The sequence below is a fragment of the Schistocerca gregaria genome, chromosome 3, assembly GCF_023897955.1.
Source record: "Schistocerca gregaria isolate iqSchGreg1 chromosome 3, iqSchGreg1.2, whole genome shotgun sequence".
Classification (NCBI taxonomy): domain Eukaryota; kingdom Metazoa; phylum Arthropoda; class Insecta; order Orthoptera; family Acrididae; genus Schistocerca; species Schistocerca gregaria.
This window is the reverse complement of record NC_064922.1, coordinates 547313617-547338756: the sequence shown is the minus strand read 5'-3', so window position 1 is coordinate 547338756 and position 25140 is coordinate 547313617. Positions and strand designations below refer to the sequence as shown.

At 35.4% G+C, this 25140-nt stretch overlaps 1 protein-coding gene across 5 annotated transcripts in view; it reads left to right on the top strand.

Moving 5' to 3' along the window:
* LOC126354025 (protein kinase C-binding protein NELL1-like) overlaps nucleotides 1-22857 on the top strand; it is an 871152-nt gene extending 848295 nt beyond the window's left edge. For all 5 annotated transcript variants that reach the window (XM_050003353.1, XM_050003352.1, XM_050003356.1 and 2 more), the window contains one exon: nucleotides 16468-22857. In XM_050003353.1, coding sequence (XP_049859310.1) covers nucleotides 16468-16977 — 510 coding nt within the window. In that variant the 3' untranslated portion in view covers nucleotides 16978-22857. The remainder of the gene's footprint in view (nucleotides 1-16467) is intronic.
* Nucleotides 22858-25140: the final 2283 nt, after the last annotated feature.

Genomic DNA, 25140 nt, shown 5'->3' with positions numbered 1-25140 from the left:
TTGACATTAGTATATTTATACCTCCTCCCCCTCCCTTCTTCCCCAATCTCTTTTATTTAGACATACACACAAACACACACACACACACACACACTCTCTCTCTCTCTCTCTCTCTCTCTCTCTCTCTCTGTGTGTAAAGTGGGAATCACTTTCCTGTAAGTTACTATGTAAAATGTATGCAACTTTTTCTTGACTTCTCAACTCCCCATATCATATCTCAGTGCATTGTGACTGTGGAAATTTTTTATTACAACCATCTTTATTTCCGTCATATCACTTGTGCACTGGAAGAATTCAATATTTTTATGCAGAATATCTCATTCCTGTTAATTTAGGGGTTCTTGGTAATCTTTGTACCACATTAATACTTGACTAACATCTAGGTAGTTTTTTGACATTCTATTTGTGATCACATCGCCTGTAAGGAAGGTTAACTGTGAAAGTAATCAATATGCAACATGATCAGTGATGGTTGTATCTGCATATCTGGTGAGAACTTATGAAATTATGCTATAGTTGTTTCCAGTTTGATTGATTGATGTTTATTTGGTTCTGTAAAATTACATTTTGTACAAATATTGTACTGTAATACAAAACAAATCAGTGAATACAGTATTATGTGGATAAATACTATCACCAACCCCAGAAGCAGAAATCGAAAATACAATCAGCCAAAATATAATAAAGGTTCCTTCTGCTGGGCAAGATGAAATCCATTGTTTCCTTGTTCACAGATGTTCAAGTATAACAAGTAAGGCTCTATCACATATCATTAATTCTTCAGTTTTGGAAGGCATATTCCCTAAATTACTTACCATAGCAAAAATTATACCAATACACAAAAAAGACACTAAACAAGGTCCCAATAATTACTGGCCGATAGCAGTCATCTCTGCATTTAGTAAAAAATTTGAGTATGTAGTGGCTGACGGACTAAAATCATTTCTGAATGAGTATAGTATCCTTTCTCCAGCTCAATATGGATTCCAGGAGGGAAAATGACAGTAGATGCTTTTCATAAATTTCCAGATACAATGCTCACTACTGTAGATAAGAAACAGTCAGCTGTGGGGTTGCTGATCTTAACAACAGTGTTTGATACTGTAAATCGCAGAATACTATTACAAAAATTATGTAACTATGGTATATGGAGCACTGCCTACAATTGGTTTACAAGCTACCTACTAAACAGAAAACAATATGTGCAGTTATGTGAGGACACACCTTCAGGAAAATCCACAGTTTCACATTTTGATATGCATACCATAAAACATAGTGTCCCCCAAGGATCAATTTTAGGCCCAATCCTATCTCTCCTTTTCATTAATGATCTTCCTCTTCATGTAATGACTTGCAATACCTTCCTTTTTGCTGATGACACCAATATTCTGGTATCTGACTCAGATGATCACATTGAAGCTGCAGTCAGCCAATAAATACAGATCTACTAGATTCAGGGCTTACAGCTAAACGGCTACTTCTTAATGCAAAAAAGACTGCAGGTGTAATATTTCATATAGTCCAGAGCAGAAATCCCACTGTCCCAACTATGCATATAAGTGTAAATAGTATTGAACTGGAAAATGTAACTAAATTCCTTGGGATATCTCTCTCTGACACTCTAAGTTGGAAAAGGCACACTGACAGGTTAGCTACCAAGCTAGGTAAATTATATTTTATGCTACTGTCAGTCAGGGAAGTGAAGAGTGTAAATATCCTAACATCAGTGTACCATGCTATTTTTCACTCAATCCTAACATAAGGCCTCATTTTCTGGGACCACAGCTCTGTGTCCAATAAAATATTTAAGCTTCAAAAGAAAGCTGTCAGGATAGTGTTATTTAAAAAGCAGAGAGACTCTCATAAACAACTATTCCAAAAACTAGGTATTCTTCCACTACCATGTCAGTATATATTGGAAATACTAAGTTTTACCATGTTAAATATTGGCAGCCTGAAGCAGAATCAGGGCTATCTCCAGCATGATGCTAGAGGGAAATACTTGTTTACACAGTTTCCCCATTCCACCAAATTACATGCAGATAGTGTAAAATGAATGAGGATTAAACTTTATAATCATCTACCGCTAAACATAAAAAGCATAAACAATCCAGCACATTTTAAAAGAAAGCTTCAATCGATATTACCACTTTTTATAACTTAAATGAATATTTTGAATATGATTTTTCTACATAATATATTTGCACACTTATCTTCTTGTACTATTATTTATCTTCAAAATGTAAATTTCAGTAAGTCCTAACTGATTGTTAAAATTGATCTTCTTGTATGTCCTTATTATATTTATCTAGTAAATCTTAACTATTCTATAAATTATGTGATGCTTATCTGTACTTAATTTCATTTTAAATGTATCCACAAATTTTAATTTTTATTAGGCCTTGTTGACCTTAATTTTGAACAACTTACGAGTATACTAATACTGTATGCTGCAGTTTATAACTGTCATACAATTGTGTAAGTCTAGGTGTATTTAATTAAGTTTAATGTCTTTTTTTAAATGTTTAACTACATGTAGTACTCTCTGCACACAAAATGATTCAGTGGATCAATAAAGAATGAATGAATGAATGAATGAATGTAAACAACATAAATACTGCAGACAATATATACACATGATATTTAATGTTATATACATTGCCTGCTATACAAAAAGTACATCAATTATACTATAATACATCTTATACAAATCTTACAGCACTGGAAATAGTGATGTACATTTCCATTAATTTGCCCAAAAATAATGCCTTATCTTACCAGGTGCCTTTGATTATTTCTGGATGATATGTATTTTGCTTCATCTTACTATCACAATTTCTCTATGAAATTATTTGCTGTCTTCTAGTACCCTTTTATGATTCATAATAATTGCATGTTAACAAAATTTATTTTGCTGATGTGTGCATAATACTCACTCCCAGGTACGAATTTCTACACCACTAATGTGCTATATGACCTTATACATAAAAAAATGTGTGTTTGTGTTTGTGTGTGTGTGTGTGTGTGTGTGTGTGTGTGTGTGTGTGTGTGTGAAAGAGAGAGAGAGAAGAGAGAGAGAGAGAAGGGGAGTAAGAGAGAGAGGTGGCCAATCAAGTGTGACTACTACTTTTGTGTGTTAGTTTACTTCACATCCATTAAAACTCTCGTATGTAATGGGAGCTATATAATATGATGTGTGAGTGAAAAACAGGGAGATAGTCTGGGTCAGTGAGTGAATGAATTGCTTATTTTGGTCTAATAAGGCTCTGTGAAAGAATGTAGCTTGTAAGAAAGCATAGTTATTCAGAAACAGGAAACTACATTACTAAAATTACATACCTTGTTAGAGATCAGATATTGTAGACATGAATAAGGTAATTCTGCACAAGAAAAAAATAAAAAAATAAAAATAAAAATAAAAAATTTAAAAAAAATGGATAGTTTTCAGTTTTCATGGAAAACTATTATTGTCTGCTGCTGTAGATCTTCTTTATTTCTGCTGTATTCCAAATTTTTCAAATATTTATCATTGCAGATCTTTAAAGAAAGCATGATTTTTCATCTATTTATTTTATTTATCCATCTGTAGACAATAAATGTTGTGTGGATGTTGTCCAGATGCATATGTAAATTTGTGTGAAATCATTTCAATGAAATGGAACAGAAAATAATACAAACAAAATAATATAAAACAATGGAAACTCAGTGCAGGAATATCAAAAATGTAGGAAAAGACAGATTGCTATTAGCCATAAAGACAACATGCTGAGCTGCAGACAGGCACAGTTAAAAAACACTTACACTTAAGCTTTCGGACACAGTTGTGGCCCAAGCTGCTGGAGTTGGCAGTCATGTGTGTTACAGTTGTGTGCTGTGTGTTTCTCTCTTCCTGACAAAGTGTCTTTTAATTGAGCCTGTCTGAATTTAGCATGTTATCTTTGTGGTAAGTAGCAATTTATTTTTTCCTGCATTGTTCAAAATTGTATAAAGTCAGATAATACATAATAATACAAAAGTTATATACATATACCAGTATGTTTTTTATTATAAATTCAGAGTCTGTTTTTCATAGGTCTTTACTTTTGTCCTCCCTAAAGAGCAAGCCTTTATACACTACAATGATTCAGTGAATATTTTACATCAGATTGCAGCTGTCCATTAGATATAAAAATGTATGAAAAAGTTTAGGTTTGAAAGATGGTCTTTTTGGTTTTGCTTTAATATAAACATTATCAGATAGATGTGATTGACCAACATAGTCATTTACCAAGTAAAAATGTTCTTTGAGTAGAAATTTGTTAAATTCTGATTAAAATTTATTGTCATCTTATAATTTTCTGATATAAACTAGGAAATTGTAAGTTTAGTACCAATATGGCTCTGTGTTCTTTCTTTCTGTTTGCTGAGTATGGAGTGTTGTGCAATTTCTGGAATTGTATTTGCCCACTTCTTTTTCTGCTTCTGTCTTCAGTTTTAATAACACTGTTCATTCATTTCCCATTTCTCGCCCCTTCATTGAGTCTTTATTTATCAGTCTGCTCTATCATCTCTCGTTTGTAGCTGGCACAACACTTACCAATGTTCTGTCTTTGAATTCCTGCTCTCTCTAACATTTCTGTCTTCATCTTTGTCACCTCTTGTTCTCACAACAGGTGCCTCCCTCACAACTAGAGGTATGAGGAAACTGCCCATTCTCCCTCCCCCCCCCCCCCCCAAAAAAAAAAAAAAGAACTATTCTCCACCAATGGTAAGTAATGACCAGCCATTCAGTGATCTTGTAATTTTACAGTTTTCTCTAGTGACTTTTCATTGTGATACAGTTTTCAGTATAAACTATAATATTACTTTGTTAGTGGAGATGGAAATGATCTATTTGGTTTACACAAAACATCTTGATAATGAAAAAGCTTCATGCCTGTCTTCACCTGCATTAATGGAATATCTTCAATGTCATTGGTTGTGCTTCCATTACGTGTGACAGAAAGACCAGTTTTGTTTAATAATCATTACAAATACCTGAGGTTTGTTTTCTTTCAAAGGGAGTCACAATGCTGTAAAAAATATGCTAATTTTACACAATGTATATTTACCTGAATTGTGAGGTATTTGTATATGTGATAACTGAAACTTCCTGTCAGATTAACACTGTCTGCCTGATTGGGACTTGAATTCAGGAGCTATACCTTTCGTGGACAAGGAGGGTAGGAGATGATGTACTGGAGGAAGTAAAGCCATGGGAGTGGGTCATGAGTTATGCTCGAGAAAGATTATACATCTTTCATTTTCTTGGCTGTCTATCTTTTGCCACCCCTCTCCCTCCTCTGTTACATAAAGTGTACTTAGCTTTTCACTCATGCATGATGTTTAAGCAGTCATCTCTATGTTGCATACTACCTTGTCTTCCACCTTTAAGCTCTCAGGTTTTAAAATCTCATCTGGCGCTGTCCCCAACAGTCAGTCTTTCCTCCTCATCCCGTCTGCCAAGTATCCCCTGGCCCAAGGTTCTGGGTGACTATCCTGAAATCTACCGCATTTCCTAGACCTTTCTAGTCATTTTCCTTCACCCTTCTTCGTTCCCCTCCAACCCTTCTGCCTGAAGAAGGAACCACTAGCTCTGAAAGCTTGCCTAATTATAATCATTGATGTGTGTGTTCTGAGGCCATTTGGTGAGTAGATTTTTTTTCTGTATAATTACCTTATTTTGTCAAAAATTGTTTTAATTGTTTAATACACGAACACACACACACACACACACACACACACACACACACACACACACACACACACACACACAATCACCAAGCAATGGCAGGAGAACACACTTATGAAGCTATTGAAATTTGCTAGCTTTCAGAGTCAGTGGCTTCTTCTTCCGGCAGAAGGCTTGAAATGGAAGAAGTGTGATGAAGAAAAAGGACTGGTGAGGTATAGTAAATGGGGAGTGTTCAGAAAAATTGCCCAGAACCCTTGGTTAGGGAAGAATTACCATACAGGATGAGAAGGAAAGACTGAGTGTTGGGGACTGAGCCTGGACAAGATCTGAAAACCTGAGAGCCTAAAGGTGGAAGATAGGGCAATATACAAAACAGAGATACTGATAAAACATCATTCATGAGTTAAAAAGAGCATAAAGTTAGAGGTGGGGAGGGGGGAAAATATACAGAGAAAATAAAATATATAGAAGACTAAAATGTAGAGAAGAAAGGAATAGTTACTGTGAAGAAATGCTGAGACCAAAGATATAAATGTCAATTAAGGACAGGTGGGTGGTGAAAACCAAGGAAGTGTTGTAGTGCCAGTTGTCAGTTCTCAGAAACTGAGAATCCAGATGGAATGTGTGGTGAAACAGGCACTGAGGTGATGACTGTCATGTTTTAGAGCATGCTCTGGAACAGGATACTGTGAGTTGCCAGTATACACCCTCTGCCTATGGCCATTCACCCTAACTGATAACTTGGTGACACTCGTGCCAAATCAAATAGCCAAACAGTGTTTATATAACAGCTGGTACATGAGTTATGTCATTTCACTGGTGGCTCTCCCTTTGATAGTTTATGTTTTGACAATTGCAGGGGATGTATCAGTGGTAGGGGATGGCCACAGGGATAGGAGCCATAGGGAAAGGAAATGGCTGCATAAGAAGCAAAGAATCTGACAAGGATATTGCGGAGATTGGGAGGATGATGAAGGCATATTGTAAATGGGGTGAGCAAAATGTTGGACAGAAAGGCCTCATCTCCGGCCGCGATTTTAGATAGTCACAGCCTTGTCAAAGTAGGTGATTAATACATTAAAAACCTGGATAGTACTGAGTGACAACAGGTGTACTGCTAAGTACTTCAGCCTACACTGGATGTAATCACCCCACCAACCTACTTCAAAAGCAGATTTCCCAGGCCATCACATCCAGTCTTGTCACTGGTGATCCATTCAAAAAACAGCTTGGGAATGCATGTCTTGTCACTATCATATCTCATCTAGTGCAGCACCCCAAAAATCAATATTTCTTGATCAGTTATGCTATCAGGTCATATAATCCTCAGGCTTCTAATGCCGTAGCACATTTCAAAAACTTCTTTTCTCTTCTTGTCTGTGTCATTTACTGTCCACATTTCTTTGCCATATTGTACTCCAGTCAAATACTCTAGCAAAAGCTTCATAACATTTAAAATCTATAATTAGACTTTAACATTTTTCTCTTTGTTCAGAAAAGCTTTACTTGTTGTTGCCACTCTAACATTTTACATCCAATCTACTCAGCTGACATAAGTTACTTTTGCTTTTCTGCCACTTTTAGCATATTATTCCATAATGTAAATACTTCAGCAACTATCTGACTTAATTCAACTTAGCTGTACATTTGGTGATGTTCACCTCTTTTTACAATAGTATCCATTCTATTAACTAATATTACAAGTCCTTTGCTAGCTCACTCAGAGTTACTGTCTTGGGAAAATTATAAAGTTTTCATTTCTTTGCTTGATTTTTAATTCCTTTCCAATTTTTCCTTTGGTTCCTTCACTGCCTGCTCAGTTTACACATTGAATACATTGGGGATAGGCTATGACCCTGTCCCACTTCCTTCTTAATGGCTGACTCCTTTGCTTGTTCTTTGACTCCTATAACTGCGGTTTGATAATCCATGACAGTTACTCAATGGTCATATAACTACATTCCACTATTATATATATTTTGTTATGTGGCATATATTAACAGGGGAGTATTATGTCACTTCCTCTGTATACTTTACATATGTTTGGCTATTCATTTTCCACAAATATTTGTAAGTGGTTGTGCTGTGATGAGTGTTGTTCCTAAAATTTGTATCGGCCATTGAATAATTACCTCCTACCAAAATAATTTTCAGTTTCAACACTCTAATCCTACTTTTTTAGAGTCATTGACAATCAGTTTCTTTCTTCCTTCTTATAAATTATCAACAAACATTAACCAGTGGAAATAATATTAGCTGCTGGACACTGTTTCAACTGTAGCACTGTCCAACAAGTTGACAAAGATTGTGTTCAAGACAAAAATTGTCTTCTATTTGTTAACTGTTGTGCTATACTGTAGCTTGGCTTATGAGCTAGATTTTTTAATGGAGCAATTATTAAACAAGTGTGCCTGTTGTGTGCTAGTCCTCCTGATGACTATAAATAGATGCTGAGAAGCAGGGAAAAACATTCTTTGCTCTTACATACTGAAGGAAATCACCACTGCCCGAGCCCTAGTCAAGCATAGGCTGTGCCTTAATTACTGGTTTTTCTGGTCAGAAATTTCCCAGTTGTCACTCATTATGTATAACAAACTCTTGTCAAATCTGGGATGTGGAAAGAAGTCCAGGATGTAAATTTAACTTAATGTTAACCCTTTAAAGATTTTGTAGAGGTGATTTTTGATCCTAGTGTTACATTCTTGCTTTTTGCTATTTTTTCAGTGAAGATAATTAGTAGTTGTCTGATAATACTGTTCCCGTATGTTGAGATTCTCCAGAAGCCCCATCATGAACATTTCTGTGCAAAATTTATGTATACGATAGAGATAAAGAGATCTGTCTGCACCAGTAAATTTAATTAGCAACTGTCTATAATTAATAATATATGGTTGGTGTTATTTATCTAGAATTTCACCCCAACTGCTGATTACTTACAACACTGTGTGGTAGCATCTTATTTAATTACAACAAAGCCTCTTTTCTGTAAATATGCTGCAGTATTTCCAGCTCTTGGGTACTATTAATACATACCCAGTAACTTTGTGACTATTCAGAAATTATAAATGATAGTGATTATAATGTATTGTACTGTACAAGGGAAAGTTTAGTTTCAATAAACTTTATTTTTTACAACCCCAACTGGGGTCAGAAAAACCAGAACTCAAATATTCAGATAATGTAGTAAAAGATAGATTGCTACTTGCAATGAAGTAGACACATTAAGTTTCAGAGGTGCACAATTAAAAGACACTTACATAAGGGTTTTAGCCACAATCTACATCGGCAACAGAGAGACACACACCATTCATACATACAAGCAAGTACATCACATGCACACATGACACCAGCTCTGGCAGTTTGGGCTGATATTCTGGCCAAAGCTACCAGAATTGTTGGTCATGTGTGCATGGGATGTTCTTGGTTGTGTGTATGAATGGTATTTCTTCCTCTGTTGCTGATGAAGGCTGTGGCTGAAAGCTTTCGTATGCATCTTTTAATTGTGCTGGTCTGCAACTTAATGTGCTCTTATTTATAGTAAGTTGCATCTATATTTTCCTACATTGTTGATATTTATACCTGGAGCAATCATTGTTTAAATATTCAGATACTGTATGCACACAGTGGCTATTTAGATATGTTTTTAATTTATTTGTAAATACATATACATTGTAAATAAAATAGAAAGAAACTTCCACATGGGAAAAATATATTAAAAACAAAGATTCCAAGACTTACCAAGCGGGAAAGTGCCGGTAGACAGGCACAATAAATAAAACACACAAACCCACACAAAGAATTTCTAGCTTTCGAAACCAACAATTGCTTATTCAGGAAAGAGGGAAGGAGAGGGAAAGACGAAAGGATGTGGGTTTTAAGGGAGAGGGTAAGGAGTCATTCAAATCCCGGGAGCGGAAAGACTTACCTTAGGGGGAAAAAAGGATAGGTATATACTCGCGCACATATATACATATGTATGGATGGATGTGTGTGTGTGTGTGTGTGTGTGTGTGTGTGTGTGTGTGTGTGTGTGTGTGTGTGCGTGCGCGCGCGCATGAGTATATACCTATCCTTTTTTCCCCCTAAGGTAAGTCTTTTCGCTCCCGGGATTGGAATGACTCCTTACCCTCTCCCTTAAAACCCACATCCTTTCGTCTTCCCTCTCCTTCCCTCTTTCCTGAAGAAGCCATCGGTTATGAAAGCTAGAAACTCTGTGTGTGTGTTTTATTTATTGTGCCTGTCTACCGGCGCTTTCCCGCTTGGTAAGTCTTGGAATCTTTGTTTTTAATATACATATACATCGTCAGTGACATACCGTTTATCAGTGGGAGGCATAAAAAAAAAAAAAAAATTGCAGACAAAAGCACTTCACAGAGTAGAGTAGACAGGAATGCAGGACTCACATAAAAAACTATTTGTATAGGTTGTACTGTTGTGTAGTGCTTAACTGATTTAAAACTGAAGTGTATTGTTTAAAGAGTAAGTTTACTTTCGCACAAGTGTAAGAATTCCTAGGTACTTGGATAGGTCTTACAGGAGGTTAGTTATCCAGTCAACATAATATTCTTGTTGCTCATTTTTGCAGACTAAATACTTCATAGACCTTAGCTGCATTTCCCAGGAAGATTGTCATGTAACATAGCAGGGAGTGAAAACATGCAAAATACATTAGTATTTTTATCTGGAAACCAAGACAGTGACTGAAAGCAGAATGAACGGAATTTTTGTTCAGCGTATGAATGTACTGATACCAATTTAATTTGCTCACCGCCTGGACACCAATGAATTTTACACATGAAGTTTATCTAGTAAGTGAGCAACAGTAATTGTTTCTGGGACCTCTGAATCATTATGAGAGCACATGACCTAATAGAAATTTAGATGTCTGCACAGATAGCATATTTTAGGATAATACTGAACTTAGCAATTGCACAGCTGTACCAAAACCTAGGCAGGTCCTACTGCAAGGTTACATCTTTATTTATATTTTGTGATGAGCTGCTTTCCTACTTACTACAGGATCAAGCAAAGGCCATGTAACCATTTATAATTTTCAATTACATGTCTGCTTTTGCTGAAGACACTAGTCAACAAAATTATGCCAAGATTGTACAGATTCACAAAACACACATTCATGTACCATACTGATGAAAAAGTATTAGCATTGGGAAACACTTCAGTGACTCACACAGGATTCTGTATTACAACAAGTTTATGTACAAGAATGATTTTGTTACTTGAGAAGAAATGTATGCCATGGATTGTTGTGGTTTTATTGAGGATGGTATCATAGTAATGTGTTAAACGTTTCATCAGAAGAGTTGAAAGCTGACACCAAAATAAATACGATCAGATTAGGAGAGGAATTGATATGGCATATGCATGAAGAAATATGTTATGGGAAAAGAGGAAGTGAGAACCATATAAATGTCAGTTGTAATGATTTGCATAAACTGACTGCAAGTGAGTTGTGAGTTACTAATGCCGTGAAAAAGAATCCTTAGCTGTATGGTGAAGGAAATACTGAAGTCTCTAACTGTACCAAAGCATGTATTGTGTAAGCTGTATGGCCTTTGTTGGTATACATTTATCTACACTGAAAGTATAGTGAAGCAGAGATAAAACTTTAATATCTTCATCAGAACCATTCAAATAAACATGGGAGCCATTCAGCAAGGGATTTTTTTTTTTTTTTTTTTTTTTTTTTTATAGTATGTTGGCCAGGACAAGTATTTCTTGAGAAGAATAAGTAAGATCAACAGATCCTAGAGGATATATGGGAATAGATAAGGAAACCTATACAGCTGAGTAAATAATACAGACATGAGCATAAGTTTTCATTTTCTTTGGAAATTTTATGTGCAATATTCTGCTGCAGTCATTCCTTCACTTGCTTTTTATAATCAGCATGATATAGAAATGTAGCTCTTTTGGTGTATAGTGATGACCAAATTAATGTAAAGGAAGTGACTGGTAAATGGTAGTTTTAATAAAAATGTGAAACCTATGCTTAATGTAAGAATTACACTACTGAATTAACTTCTTACTGATTTGTTTTACTTATTTTTTAATTATTCAGCTAGATGCTTTTGTATGCTCTTATGACTGTTTTATGACTGTTGTTTTGTGACAGTATGAATTCCTTTTATCTCTTTTATCATGAATACCTTTTAATTTGAGTAACTTCAATTAATAGTGCTGTTTACCTTTTTAGTAATTTGTTTCTCTTGATTCAGATGTGACATTATTTATATTTTAACATTATTGTGATCTTCCTTACATCTCTTATTTTTATCAATATTGAGTTCTTGCTATTTTTATCTGATCATAACCTTTTTCATATGTGCAAGTAGATAATTTCCTTTTAACACACTGTGAGAAATTCAGACTGTGTTTAAATCCTGTAAATCCGTGACCACAGAAGCAGAAGATAAGACCCCATCAGCACAAAAACTTTTGAAGCTGAATTAATAAAAAACAGAGAAAAGTTATGTGATGGTTTTAATGCCTAAGATGTTCTATGCAGTCTCCCACTACTAGTGTACAGTGTACAAAACACTCTTATAGCCATGTGATATTGTCAGAAAAGTTCTTCTTTGGTATATTGTTAAACTCACACATTGCAATGTCTTGAGTGTTGGTTATGACATCAGAGCATTGACACTTCATGTTAATTTCTGCACTTTGGTGTTTTGTGATAGTTTCATGCCGATAACGCCAGGTATCATCTCTCATGATAATACACTCCTGGAAATTGAAATAAGAACACCGTGAATTAATTGTCCCAGGAAGGGGAAACTTTATTGACACATTCCTGGGGTCAGATACATCACATGATCACACTGACAGAACCACAGGCACATAGACACAGGCAACAGAGCATGCACAATGTCGGCACTAGTACAGTGTATATCCACCTTTCGCAGCAATGCAGGCTGCTATTCTCCCATGGAGACGATCGTAGAGATGCTGGATGTAGTCCTGTGGAACGGCTTGCCATGCCATTTCCACCTGGCGCCTCAGTTGGACCAGCGTTTGTGCTGGACGTGCAGACCGCGTGAGACGACGCATCATCCAGTCCCAAACATGCTCAATGGGGGACAGATCCGGAGATCTTGCTGGCCAGGATAGTTGACTTACACCTTCTAGAGCACGTTGGGTGGCACGGGATACATGCGGACGTGCATTGTCCTGTTGGAACAGCAAGTTCCCTTGCCGGTCTAGGAATGGTAGAACGATGGGTTCGATGACGGTTTGGATGTACCGTGCACCATTCAGTGTCCCCTCGACGATCACTAGAGGCGTACGGCCAGTGTAGGAGATCGCTCCCCACACCATGATGCCAGGTGTTGGCCCTGTGTCCCTCGGTCATATGCAGTCCTGATTGTGGTGCTCACCTGCACGGCGCCAAACACGCATACGACCATCATTGGCACCAAGGCAGAAGCGACTCTCATCGCTGAAGACGACACGTCTCCATTCGTCCCTCCATTCACGCCTGTCGCGACACCACTGGAGGCTGGTTGCACGATGTTGGGGCATGAGCGGAAGACGGCCTAACGGTGTGCGGGACCGTAGCCCAGCTTCATGGAGACGGTTGCGAATGGTCCTCGCCGATACCCCAGGAGCAACAGTGTCCCTAATTTGCTGGGAAGTGGCGGTGCGGTCCCCTACGGCACTGCGTAGGATCCTACGGTCTTGGCGTGCATCCGTGCGTCGCTGCGGTCCGGTCCCAGGTCGACGGGCACGTGCACCTTCCGCCGACCACTGGCGACAACATCGATGTACTGTGGAGACCTCACGCCCCACGTGTTGAGCAATCGGCAGTACATCCACCCAGCATCCCGCATGCCCACTATACGCCCTCGCTCAAAGTCCATCAACTGCACATACGGTTCACGTCCACGCTGTCGCGGCACGCTACCAGTGTTAAAGACTGCGATGGAGCTCCGTATGCCACGGCAAACTGGCTGACACTGACGGCGGCGGGGCACAAATGCTGCGCAGCTAGCGCCATTCGACGGCCAACACCGTGGTTCCTGGTGTGTCCGCTGTGCCGTGCGTGTGATCATTGCTTGTACAGCCCTCTCGCAGTGTCCGGAGCAAGTATGGTGGGTCTGACACACCGGTGTCAATGTGTTCTTTTTTCCATTTCCAGAAGTGTATTTTGCAGAAAAGAATTGTTCACATTTTTCATTTTGATCAATTTTTGACAGGCATCCATGCATAATCATCTATGTTCAAATAACTTACACAAATGCAGCTGGATGACATCCTCATAGCCATCATTACATTGACAGGTGATCACCCTTCATTTTCAAGACAAAAATGCAGCCAAGTAAGCTCTGTACAAAGGAATTTAAAATCTTAGTTTTTAGAGCAATTTTGGAAACATCTCTCTCTCTCTCTCTCTCTCTCTCTCTCTCTCTCTCTCTCTCTCTCTCTCTCCATAAACACTAGCACTACCACCCAACAAAAGATGATGAATGCAAGAAGTTACTGATAACGAAAATTACTGAACAAAATGTGCAGTGTGATTAACTTTGATACTCTGTTTTCGAAAAGTGAGAGAGTAGGGTTCCACACCAAATTTAAGCAAAAACCTCCATCTCTATTTACAAGTTTATTTGCTAATTTAATTTCAACTGCTTCCTTAATAACACTATCCCATTAGCTGGAAATGCTCCATTGTTATATTCCATAGGATGACTGGTACAAAGACAGTGTTCTGCAGTAGCCAATTTGCTCAGCTGTTGTAAGTATACTGGTTTTCCTCGGTCCTGATAGTCTCACCGATATCTGACAATTGCAAGGAATACAATAGACACCCACCTTATGCAAATGAAAATAATCCTTAATGGAATCTAAATGGACCCTAATCTTAGATGTAGGGTTGAAAAAACTTTACTATATTACCATAGATTGGGACTAATCTTGTAAGGCAGAAAACTTAGTGCCAACTTGGTGTTATAATCACTGATGCACAGTTGGTCGCTAGCACAACACAATTCTGATCTGTCTTTCACTTTATCCATTCTGACAAAAAATGACCTCAAGATAGGTTAACTCAGCTGAAAAACTCACGTAAGTTATCTGAACACTGTATATGTCAGACAATCTCTTGTCTCACATCATCATTTTTGTTCGAGAGTCAATGTGTGTGAGGAAAACTTTGTACACACTTTGCTTGTCTTCAAAACATTCTGGAGAATGTCTTGAATACTTTATTTAGAGATGGTTCTTCTATTGCAATTTGCAACACAACTGTGTCAATACACCATTTTTTTTTCTTCATTTTCACTCACAGTTGATTCAAATATTTGTATTTGTGGTGACTAGTTTCAAAGTACATTATCCATTCTCAAACTATAGCCTGCAAACAATACATAGCTGTTGAAGTAATCCTTAAATATTTTTACATTCCAGAAAAATTAGATGACTCCTATTGGTGTAATTAACATTCCATACCTTCATTATAAATGTTAATATACACTTCCATGAGTGCACACATGTACAATAATCACAACTGCTATTATAATATATGTATAGAACAGAAATGTGTATTCAGGACCCGGTAACTTCCCTAAGAGAAGTACTGTAAATGCACTCCATATGTACATAATATACTGAAGGTTCGTGTTATGACCATATTAATGTGAACTCAATAGAGGTCAGTAGTGGCTACATGTAATATTCTTATGGGCTGTGAGGCTTTGCACGCTTCATGTTTTTACAGTGATTATCATCCACTATTCGTTAAATAGTGCTGATCCAGGTACAAATTTCACTACATCCAATAGGTTCTATTAATCAGTTATACTGTACAAATCAAAACTGTGAAAATTCAGGAATCATTAAAAATACAACACTGTAATGATATGTGGTGAAACCTATGAAGTGGCTCTATGCCGTGATCAAAATGTAACTCAAAAAATATGAAAATGGCACATGGTCGATAATGGGTGGACTGATGCATTACAGTATCCTATGCTAATAGCACACTACTCTTCTAATAACAGATTCATATTCACTATCAAAATTTTTAAAATTTAAAATAAGTGTGATATAAAAATCATCACAAGTGTGCAAGTTGCTGGTCCTCTGTCTTACTTTATGTTTTAACTTCATAAAAATGTTGACACGCTACTGCCACACATCCACTAAGAAAACTGCCTGCTCACAAGTGACTGGTCTAATGCACATCTCTTGTTTAAAGTTCTTAGTTAAGCTGTCACTGTAGTTTCTGTGCTGCTTATATGCCAGGAATATGATCAGTATCGGAACACTTTGGATGGGTGATGTACATCTACCTTTGAAAAGTTTTACCTTTAGCTCATTTGCAGACTGTAAATTCTACTTATTTTTGACTTTATTTGCACATTAAACAGAAATTATTTTCATGAAAATGTTAAATGAAAGGTTACAGAAAGAGTTTTAATGAAATACATTCACAGTATAGTATTCCACCATGTTTCAACTGATGCAGTGTTGCAGATGTTACTGACGTTCAGATACTGTAATTGTATGTTCTTGACCATCGTTCATTAGCTTAATAGAAAACTCTATTATTACACGTTCCTTTTGTTGTTTCACATGTGAATAAACTAGCTAAGGTGTATTTTATTTATATCAGTGAAGTGGTGTGATGTGTTTGTTATTGTAGGAAATATGATCTAGTAAATAAGGTACATAAAGTAATATTAGTTGCTTTTTCTTTCACAGGGAATATAAAAACAAAATATTTTCTTTTACAGGATGGGAGGCTTTGCTGCAGTTATGACTACAGTTGTGGTGACAGCCAGTTCAACAAGTCTGCACAGCCTACTGGAAGTACTTCACATTCTTTACAGCTTAATAGTGTTATTAGTAAAGTTCCTGATGAAAATTCCCAAGCTAGGGTGGCAAGCTTATTGTCATCGCAAGCACAAGTTCGGCAGATTACTCAGTATGCCACTAGCAACAAGACAGTGGACAAAAGGTTATCACAACCTGGCACAGAAATGCCAGAGAACAAGACAAAACACTTTACTGCTAGTGATGTTTCTAACAGTTGTGATGATGGGTCATCTTGTAGTGGGGACAGCCCAATGCCTAAGACTCCAGCTCTTCCTAAAAATTCTGGAGGTGGTCATATTGACACAATTCCTGAAAAAACTGGTGTTAGTGTGGGACAGATTATTGAAAGTGTTACAGAAAAGGCTGTGGAGAACACCAGCTCACCACAGGCTTCAATGGATATTGACAATGGTGATCACGTGGCCTGAATTAACAAATGTGAATCGGTAAGAGCGAAACTTGTGATTCTAAGTGTATGTGTTTCAGTAATGAAGCCAAAAGAAGAAATGAAATGAAGCATAAGGAAGCTTACATATGTGGTTGAGAAGATCTAGTTTTAGTAGACCTGGGAGTGAGAGCAGCTGTTAGTTGTTTGCATACAGGTGAGTGCCTGTCTTAGATTCAGGTAAATTATGTTTGTGAAATTGTTGTGGGCACAGTGCCTGTTGCTTGTGAAAGAGAACATTTCCTCTTAATGAGATAATACTTATCTAAATACATAAACAGAACTGAAGTATTAATGTAGGCAAATGTGTGGAACTGAGCTTTGTAGATATATTTATACACATTTGCCTAATGTACATAAATCTGTTACAAAGCTGACAGTTGTTTCTTTCTGTTCTGTACAGAAACTACAGTTGTGTAAGGGATTTCCATTTGATATAAATCATGTGATTTTCCTATGTTTGTACTGAGTTGTAAGTTATAAATAATATTTAATATTTGGTTATTTTTGTGGTATGTAAAGTACAGTTTACCATTCCACAGTTTCAGCAGTGCTAACCATCAAAACACTATAGAAAATCTGTTTGACTTAATGATGTAGATTTTGAATATGTTATTCAATTATGTGAAAATGTCTAAATTAGTAGAGTATGTTGTGGAGAGAATGATTTAGGTGAAGGACTTAACAGCATTTTCAAGTGTCTGGGGACAGAAGGAGATGTAGAGAGAGAGAGAAAGAGAGAGAGAGAGAGAGAGAGAGAGAGAGAGAGAGAGAGGGAGAGTATGGTTGAGTGTTTAAGTAAATGAATGACATTCCTCATAGTAATAATTCTGATACTAACTTTCCACAAAGGAGGAATCTTTGCAACATAAAACACACGCCATGTCTAAAATTATGTTATTAGAGATTAAGTGAAGTGCATCGGCGATATTATTGAAAAGATGTACTGTTTTTTTCTGTTTTGGTTTTTGAGGAAGTCTAAACTGGTAGTGTTGCATTATTTGGAGTATGAAAACCTAAAGAAATGGTCTCATAATGGACACTCACTCGAAACAATTTTGAATGTTTGTAGAACGGACTGTGTCATAGATAATACAGGGAAAGAGAAGCTTCAACTGTGCATTATAACACTGTAATTAATGCAACAAAAGTTTTGGTCTAACCAGTGATACATGAATTTAATCTGAAGTAATCGGAAATGCATAAAAGTATGAAACTGATTGACTAATGTATTTATTACTCAAAATAATAGACCTTCTGTGGAATTTTTGGAGAGCACTGCCTCATATGACTACCAAATAAAAGTCAGTTTTCAAACAGGAGGGAATAAGAAAATTTGTAAGTTCAGACATTTGAGTTCATTTGCTATGATATTTGCTTGCTGTATAATCAACAGCAGATTTTATGCAATAAAAGTCACTGCTTTGTTTATATTACTCAATAATAATTAAGTTCTTTCTTCTGTATAGCTATTGAGCTAGCTGAAGATTAGAAGAGAAAAGACTGATTGTTCCATAATTGTCTCGCATTACAAAAATAAACTTGAAAGGCAGACTTGTTGTTAAAGTTAGGTTAATAAAATCTGTTAACTTATCTAAAACAGTTACACCAAGAAAAATTTTTAATCACACAATAATACAATATTTTTCATGCTGTCTTTCATTATCATCATGGGGAAGTAAAATGCATAAATTCACCTTACCTTGTATTAAAATTTGAAAAATTATTGAATATCTTTCATAAATAATGGTAGCCAACAGTTTACAGAGATCATAAACTCCAAGTTACTGGTAATGGAAAAAAAATCATCAAACAATTTGGGCTAGATTTTTGTTTTAGTTTATCTGAGTAGATAATATATAGCACTGAAAATAATTAATTCAGATCATAACATAGATGCAGTTAGTTGAGGGCTAAGTCAATTTGTTATAATTGTGCTTTTTCCATATTGTAGCACAGTGGTACAACTACAACCATATGTAAGCTGCGCATTGTGTTCAGTGTTGTTGTTCCCTGATGTGACTGTGACAGGAAAATGACTTTGGTTCAAAAAATACTCAGTGTTAAATATAATGAAAGAAAAACCAATGAAATTGTGTTTTATGTCTGATCAAACTGCTGCGCACACAAAATTTTTCTAAGGTCCTATCAACAAATAGCATTCTGGGAAAAGTCTTAAGTAAGAATACCATTCTGAAAGACTGATTCATGTGTATATAAACATTTATGGACTGGTTATCAGTGAAATAAGGATATAAGAGCTGATTTTAATTTCAATATACATTGTAAATCATTCTAATTTTTTTATTCTCATATGGTAAACTGAACAATTTGTTTCATATACTTTAAAAAACACATTACTACTAGTGCTGCAGACAGTAATAATTTGTGTGGTTAGGGGCTGATTTTTTGCATTTATTGCTACTGATGATGTACACATCAAATTTGATGCTAAGTTTCCATCATATTTATGTTTGTGTGTTTATTTCCTTTACTTTATAGTTGATGCACTCAAACTGTGCCATGAAATGCAAGAGCTTAAACTTGATATGATCATTTGAAATAACTTTCTTTCAATTTTTCAGTCACATTCTTGTTGCAGAAAAACATAACCAGTTCTTCTTGATGATTACAGCTAACTTTTCCATAAATCATCAAAATAATTATATTATAAATAATACTTATTATATTGGAGAACAAAAGATTGCTGCTATTATTTGCTGCTATTATTTTGCAAATAGCTCCACAAAAAATGAAATTCAATGTTGCTATAAACATACTGAAATGTAATGATTTATCCTTTATCACAATAATTCTACACATAGGCAATGTTCAAAGAATTCCAGTTTCAGTACTACTAGTCAAGACTTGACGTTACATCAGTAAAGAGTGCAGATTTGTTGCAAGTTATTTCATTGCTTCAGATACTGCATTTTTTTTTATTTTTTTTTTCATCTAGTCAAACTATGTGCAATATTGTCAAATTGTCAATAAGTGAAAGTCATTGATGAGAATCAAATGCATTATTTAAATGTCTTCCTATCAAGTGACTGGATTGGAGTGTGGATGAAATGCATTAGACTTTAACAGTGCGTGCATTATCGTTATATATATGATATATAAATAATGTGTATTAAGATTTTGATATGATATGAGGCAGGGATCTGATTGAATTGTTAATATATAATTAAATGCAGTGCACAGTTACTGCTGATGTATATTATTTCAAATATTTTTTTCTAGCAATACAAAGAGATGACACGTAATATTCATTCGTGGGCAGGTAACAGATATTATGTTTACTGATGTTTGTCAGAGCCTTAATGATTTTTTATGTAGAAAATGCAAGGGTTGAAGGAAATGTTTGGCTGTGGTAAGCTGCAGTATTGTTATAAAACTGATGTTGGATGCTTTTGGAGTGTTTAGTGACAACTGCTATCTGTTTACATTTAACAACAATAACTGCTATCTTAGTACCCAACTGTCTTACAGAGATATTTTCTTTTTTGAATCATTGTGTAGCATCATAGATAAATTAAGTGCTCCCTTGACATTTTTAGTCTTAAAATGTTTTTTGATCCATAATCCACACAAAGTAATGAATATTTCATGAAAATGAGTTAAATTTTTGAATATAATTTTTAATATTGTTTTAGATTCATTTAGGAAATCAAAATATTATATTTTAAGTTCTACTTTATGTAATAATTTTAATAGATATAAAGGAAATTTGAAACCATTTAAAATATTTTATATAAAGACACACACACACACACACACACACACACACACACACATACCTCCAAGTGAAGCAACCAGCATCTCTGTATCACTACAATTCTGAAAACTTAAGTTGTAATATGCAGTACTGATGACAATTACTTTCTGGTGCATCCAGTTTTGTACTGTGTTAAAAAAAAAAATCTCTTAAAATATCACTGCTCATAAGTGTATCATTAAAATGAGGAAAAAGTCTGTAGTCACTTCTTCATTATGGCACAGTAAACTGTGAGTGGCCTTGTCAAAATATTTCTAGTTATTTGATCTCATTGCAGCAGTTACCGAGCTGTAGGATGAAACTCTTATTTGGTGCTCTGCTATATAGTATCTCATTGAATTTGTGTTCATGTTAGTACAATTAATGTTTATTGTAAAGAGAGAATTTATTTTGTGTGTTTGAGATGTCAAGCTTGAATGAATGAGTATGTAATGGCCGCTGTCTTTTCTTTTTCGTACCCCACTTGTGCTTCTGATTGTTAGTAATCTTCATGCAGCATGAAATTTGCTTAAATAACTTTTATTTTATTTTATTCAATGTGAAAGGTACATATCCACAAAGAAAAATTTGTTCAGTACTCATAGTGGTTCAGCAGTTTCATGAAGATGCAGAATATTTCTATACCATCTCAGAATTGCCAGAATGTTTCTGTAATGTAATTTGTAATATGCATTATTTATACCTTTGTGACTTCTGCAGTATATTTGAGTTATTATAGTACAACAGATTAATTTTAATCAAGCTAATTAAAAAAGTTTTAAAATATTTTGAATGATAAAAACATATTTTTTTCTAATGATTGATTGAGCTAAAAGGATGGAAACTGCATAATCTGAAATCAGATATTAAATTAATGAGGCATTTTATGCAATGACATTAAACTTCTACAATTCTGTTCATCCTAGTATCAACGAGCTAGCAAACAAGATATTATAAATTATACAGTTTAGAAGAAAACTGTTATATCTGCAAAAGAATGAACTGCTGATAAATTTTACCAGTTTATCTGTGAGGCTGTTAAATGCATGAAACAACTGTATCTGTTTGTATTATGTCATTTTTAATGCACAACTGCTCCTAATTCAGTCTTCCTTCCTCTCTTGGTTACTTCAACATGTGTAATACTAGACACATTTACCTTTTATGTATATCTGGAAGTGGTTTTGTTTAGGCAGTCACAGATTAATCTTTCAGTGTAATGAACAATATGTTGATAATTTCAGTGTCATTTGCACATTTTTGCTGGATATTTAAGGCACCATCTCTGTGAGTATACATATGAAGAACAGAATATGTACTGACAGAATAATTACCAGATTTCATATAATTCAGGATTCATCAGAATGTTTACATACTATTAAATCATTTTGGACTGTCATGAGTGATTTTTGAAAAAATAAATAATATTAAGTGCAGCATTTGTGATGTGTGCCTTAGATGACCAAATTAGGGTTCATGTCTAAGAGAAGTCCATGGTGCATTACATGCAGGAGTGTTGCTGCTGACTCATTACCCTAGCTGCCTTGTTCTATTTTCAGATACAACAGCATAAAATTCCCTTTGCAAATTTCAAGTCTTCTATTTACAGAAGAAGTATATGAAAGGTGTGATATTTTTTTTAAATTATATGAAGCACTGACTGTATATAGCCACTGTATGTATGTTACAATACAGCCAAACTTGTGACAGCTGTGTGTTATGATTTTTACTATGTAAGTTCATTTTTTATCATTTTTAAACTTGTGCTGTATTTTTGTTTTATAAATACATTGTTTTTTAAGAAATTGTAAATTTCTAGTCATGAAGAGTAATAAATTATTGAATGAAAGGGAATGCTTGTTTTTCTGACTATATTTTAATGCTAGTATTTCAGCCACTAGATTTTGCTTCTATCATAAGAGCACTTCAAAATTTCCTGTTGACACCCATTTTCAAAATACTGTGATAATATAAATGGGATACTGGTGCTAAATATGTGACATACAGGAATGCTGTCAGGGTGCTTTGTACAGTTGTGTTTTATGTTAATTATTTTGTAATCAGTCTGTGCCAACTGTTACAAATAAATCATTGTTACTATTTTGAAAAGACTTTCCCCTTGTTCAGTACTGTAATCCAGCATATGCTTCAGATATTGTTTTATATGTATGCTACATGTTGCAAGTTAATCTTTTTTCTGTCGATACAAAAAAATGGGTGTATACCAGCTTTTCCAGAGCTCTTAATACAGTGGTCTACACCATTTGCTGAAAATGTAGTACACTTTTTTAAAGACTTTTGTTGTGGTTCTAATTTCTAAATGATTGGCTGTATAATGAAGTGCTAGTTATATTATCACAGACGTTTGGTCTTTCATGAGAAATCTCTGGTAGACATACATTTTTCACTACACATGCCCTGGTAGCCACTGATTAAAAAAGCCCAGTATAAATTTTGCCTTCCACACTTTATAAACAACCCATGTCTTTCATCTAATTAACATTCAGATATTGAAATTCATAAACGTCAAGTTATCAAACATATTTCTGTCAGTAAAATATTATTTATGAATGTATGACACCACTTGATGACAAAAAGAACTGTAGACGCTACGTCTACTTCTACATGGATAATCTGCAAATCGCATTTAAGGACCTGGCAGAGGGTTCATCGAATCACTTTCACAATAATTCTCTACCATTCCAACCTCATACAGCGTGCAGAAAAAATGAACACCTATATCTTTCCATGTGATCTTTGATTTCCTTTATTTTATTATGATGATCATTTTTCCCTATGTAGGTAGGCATCAACAAAATGTTTTTGCATTTGGAGGAGGAAGTTGGTGATCAAAATTTTGTGAGAAGATTCTGCTACAATGAAAAATGCCTTTGTTTTAATGATGATCACCCCAAGTCCTGTATCATTTCAATGACATTCTCTCCCCTATTTTGCAATAATATAAAACACGCTGCTCTTCTTTGAACTTTCTCCATCAATCCTATCTGGTAAGGATCCCACATTGGGCACCAGCATTCTAAAAGGGGATGGACAAACTTACTGTAGGAAGTCTCTTTAGTCGATCTGTTACATTTTCTAAGTGTCCTGCCAATAAAATGTGATCTTTGGTTAGCCTTCCTCACAAAATTTTCAATGTGTTCTTTCCAATTTAAGTTGTTTGTAATTGTAATTCCTAGGTATTTAGTTGAATTTACAGCCTTTAGATTTGACTGATTTATCATGTAATCAACGTTTAACAGATTTCTTTACTCATGTGGATGACATTACAATTGCCAATTCAGATATCTTTTCTAAATCATCTTGCAATTTGTTTTGATCTTCTGATGACTATACTAGTCAATAAACAACAGCATCTTCTGAAAACAACCTATGATGGCTATTTAGATTGTCTCCTAAATCATTGATATAGCTAAGGAGCACCAAAGGGCCTGTAACACTACCTTGGGGACCACCAGACATCATTTCTGTTTTACTCTTGACTTTCTGTCAATTACTAGTGTGACATCTCTGACAGGAAATCAAGAATCCAGTCACGTAACTGACACAATATTCCATAAGCACACAATTTCACTATAAGCCGCTTGTGTGGTACAGTGTCAAAAGCATTCTGGAAATCTAAAAATATTGAATCAATTTGAAACCCTTTGCCAATACCACTCAACACTTTGTGTAACCAAAGTGTGAGTTGCATTTCACAAGAACAATCTTTTCTAAATCCATATTGACTGTGTATCAATAGACCATTTTCTTCAAGGTAATTCATAATGTTCGAACACAATATATATTACAAAATCCTGCTGCGTATCAACGTTTATGATATGGACCTATAATTTAGTGGATTACTTCTACTCCCTTTCTTGAATATTGCTTGACCTGTGTGACTTTCCAGGCTTTGGGTATGGATCTTTCATTGAGTGACTGGTTGTATATGATTGTTAAGTATGGAAATATTGTATCAGCATACTTTAAAAGGAACCTAACTGGTATACAGTCTGGACTGGAAGATTTGCTTTTGTTAAGTGATTTAAGTTGCTTCACTACTCTGAGGATATTTACTGTACGCTACTCATGTTGGCAGCTGTTCTTGATTCAAATTATGGAATATTTACTTCATCGTCTTTGGTGAAGGAATTTTGGAAAGCTCTGGCAGAGCTGTCATTGATAGTATTTCCATTGCTGTCGCACAGTGAAGTGTCTTGCCCCTAACATACTTCACATATGACTAGAACCTCTTTAGATTTTCTGCTAGGTTTTGAGATAAAGTTCCATTGTAGAAACTATTAAAAGCATCTCGCATTGAAGTCTGCACTAAATTTTGAGCTTCTGTAAAAGATTGTCAGTGTTGGAGATTTTGCATCCATTTAAATT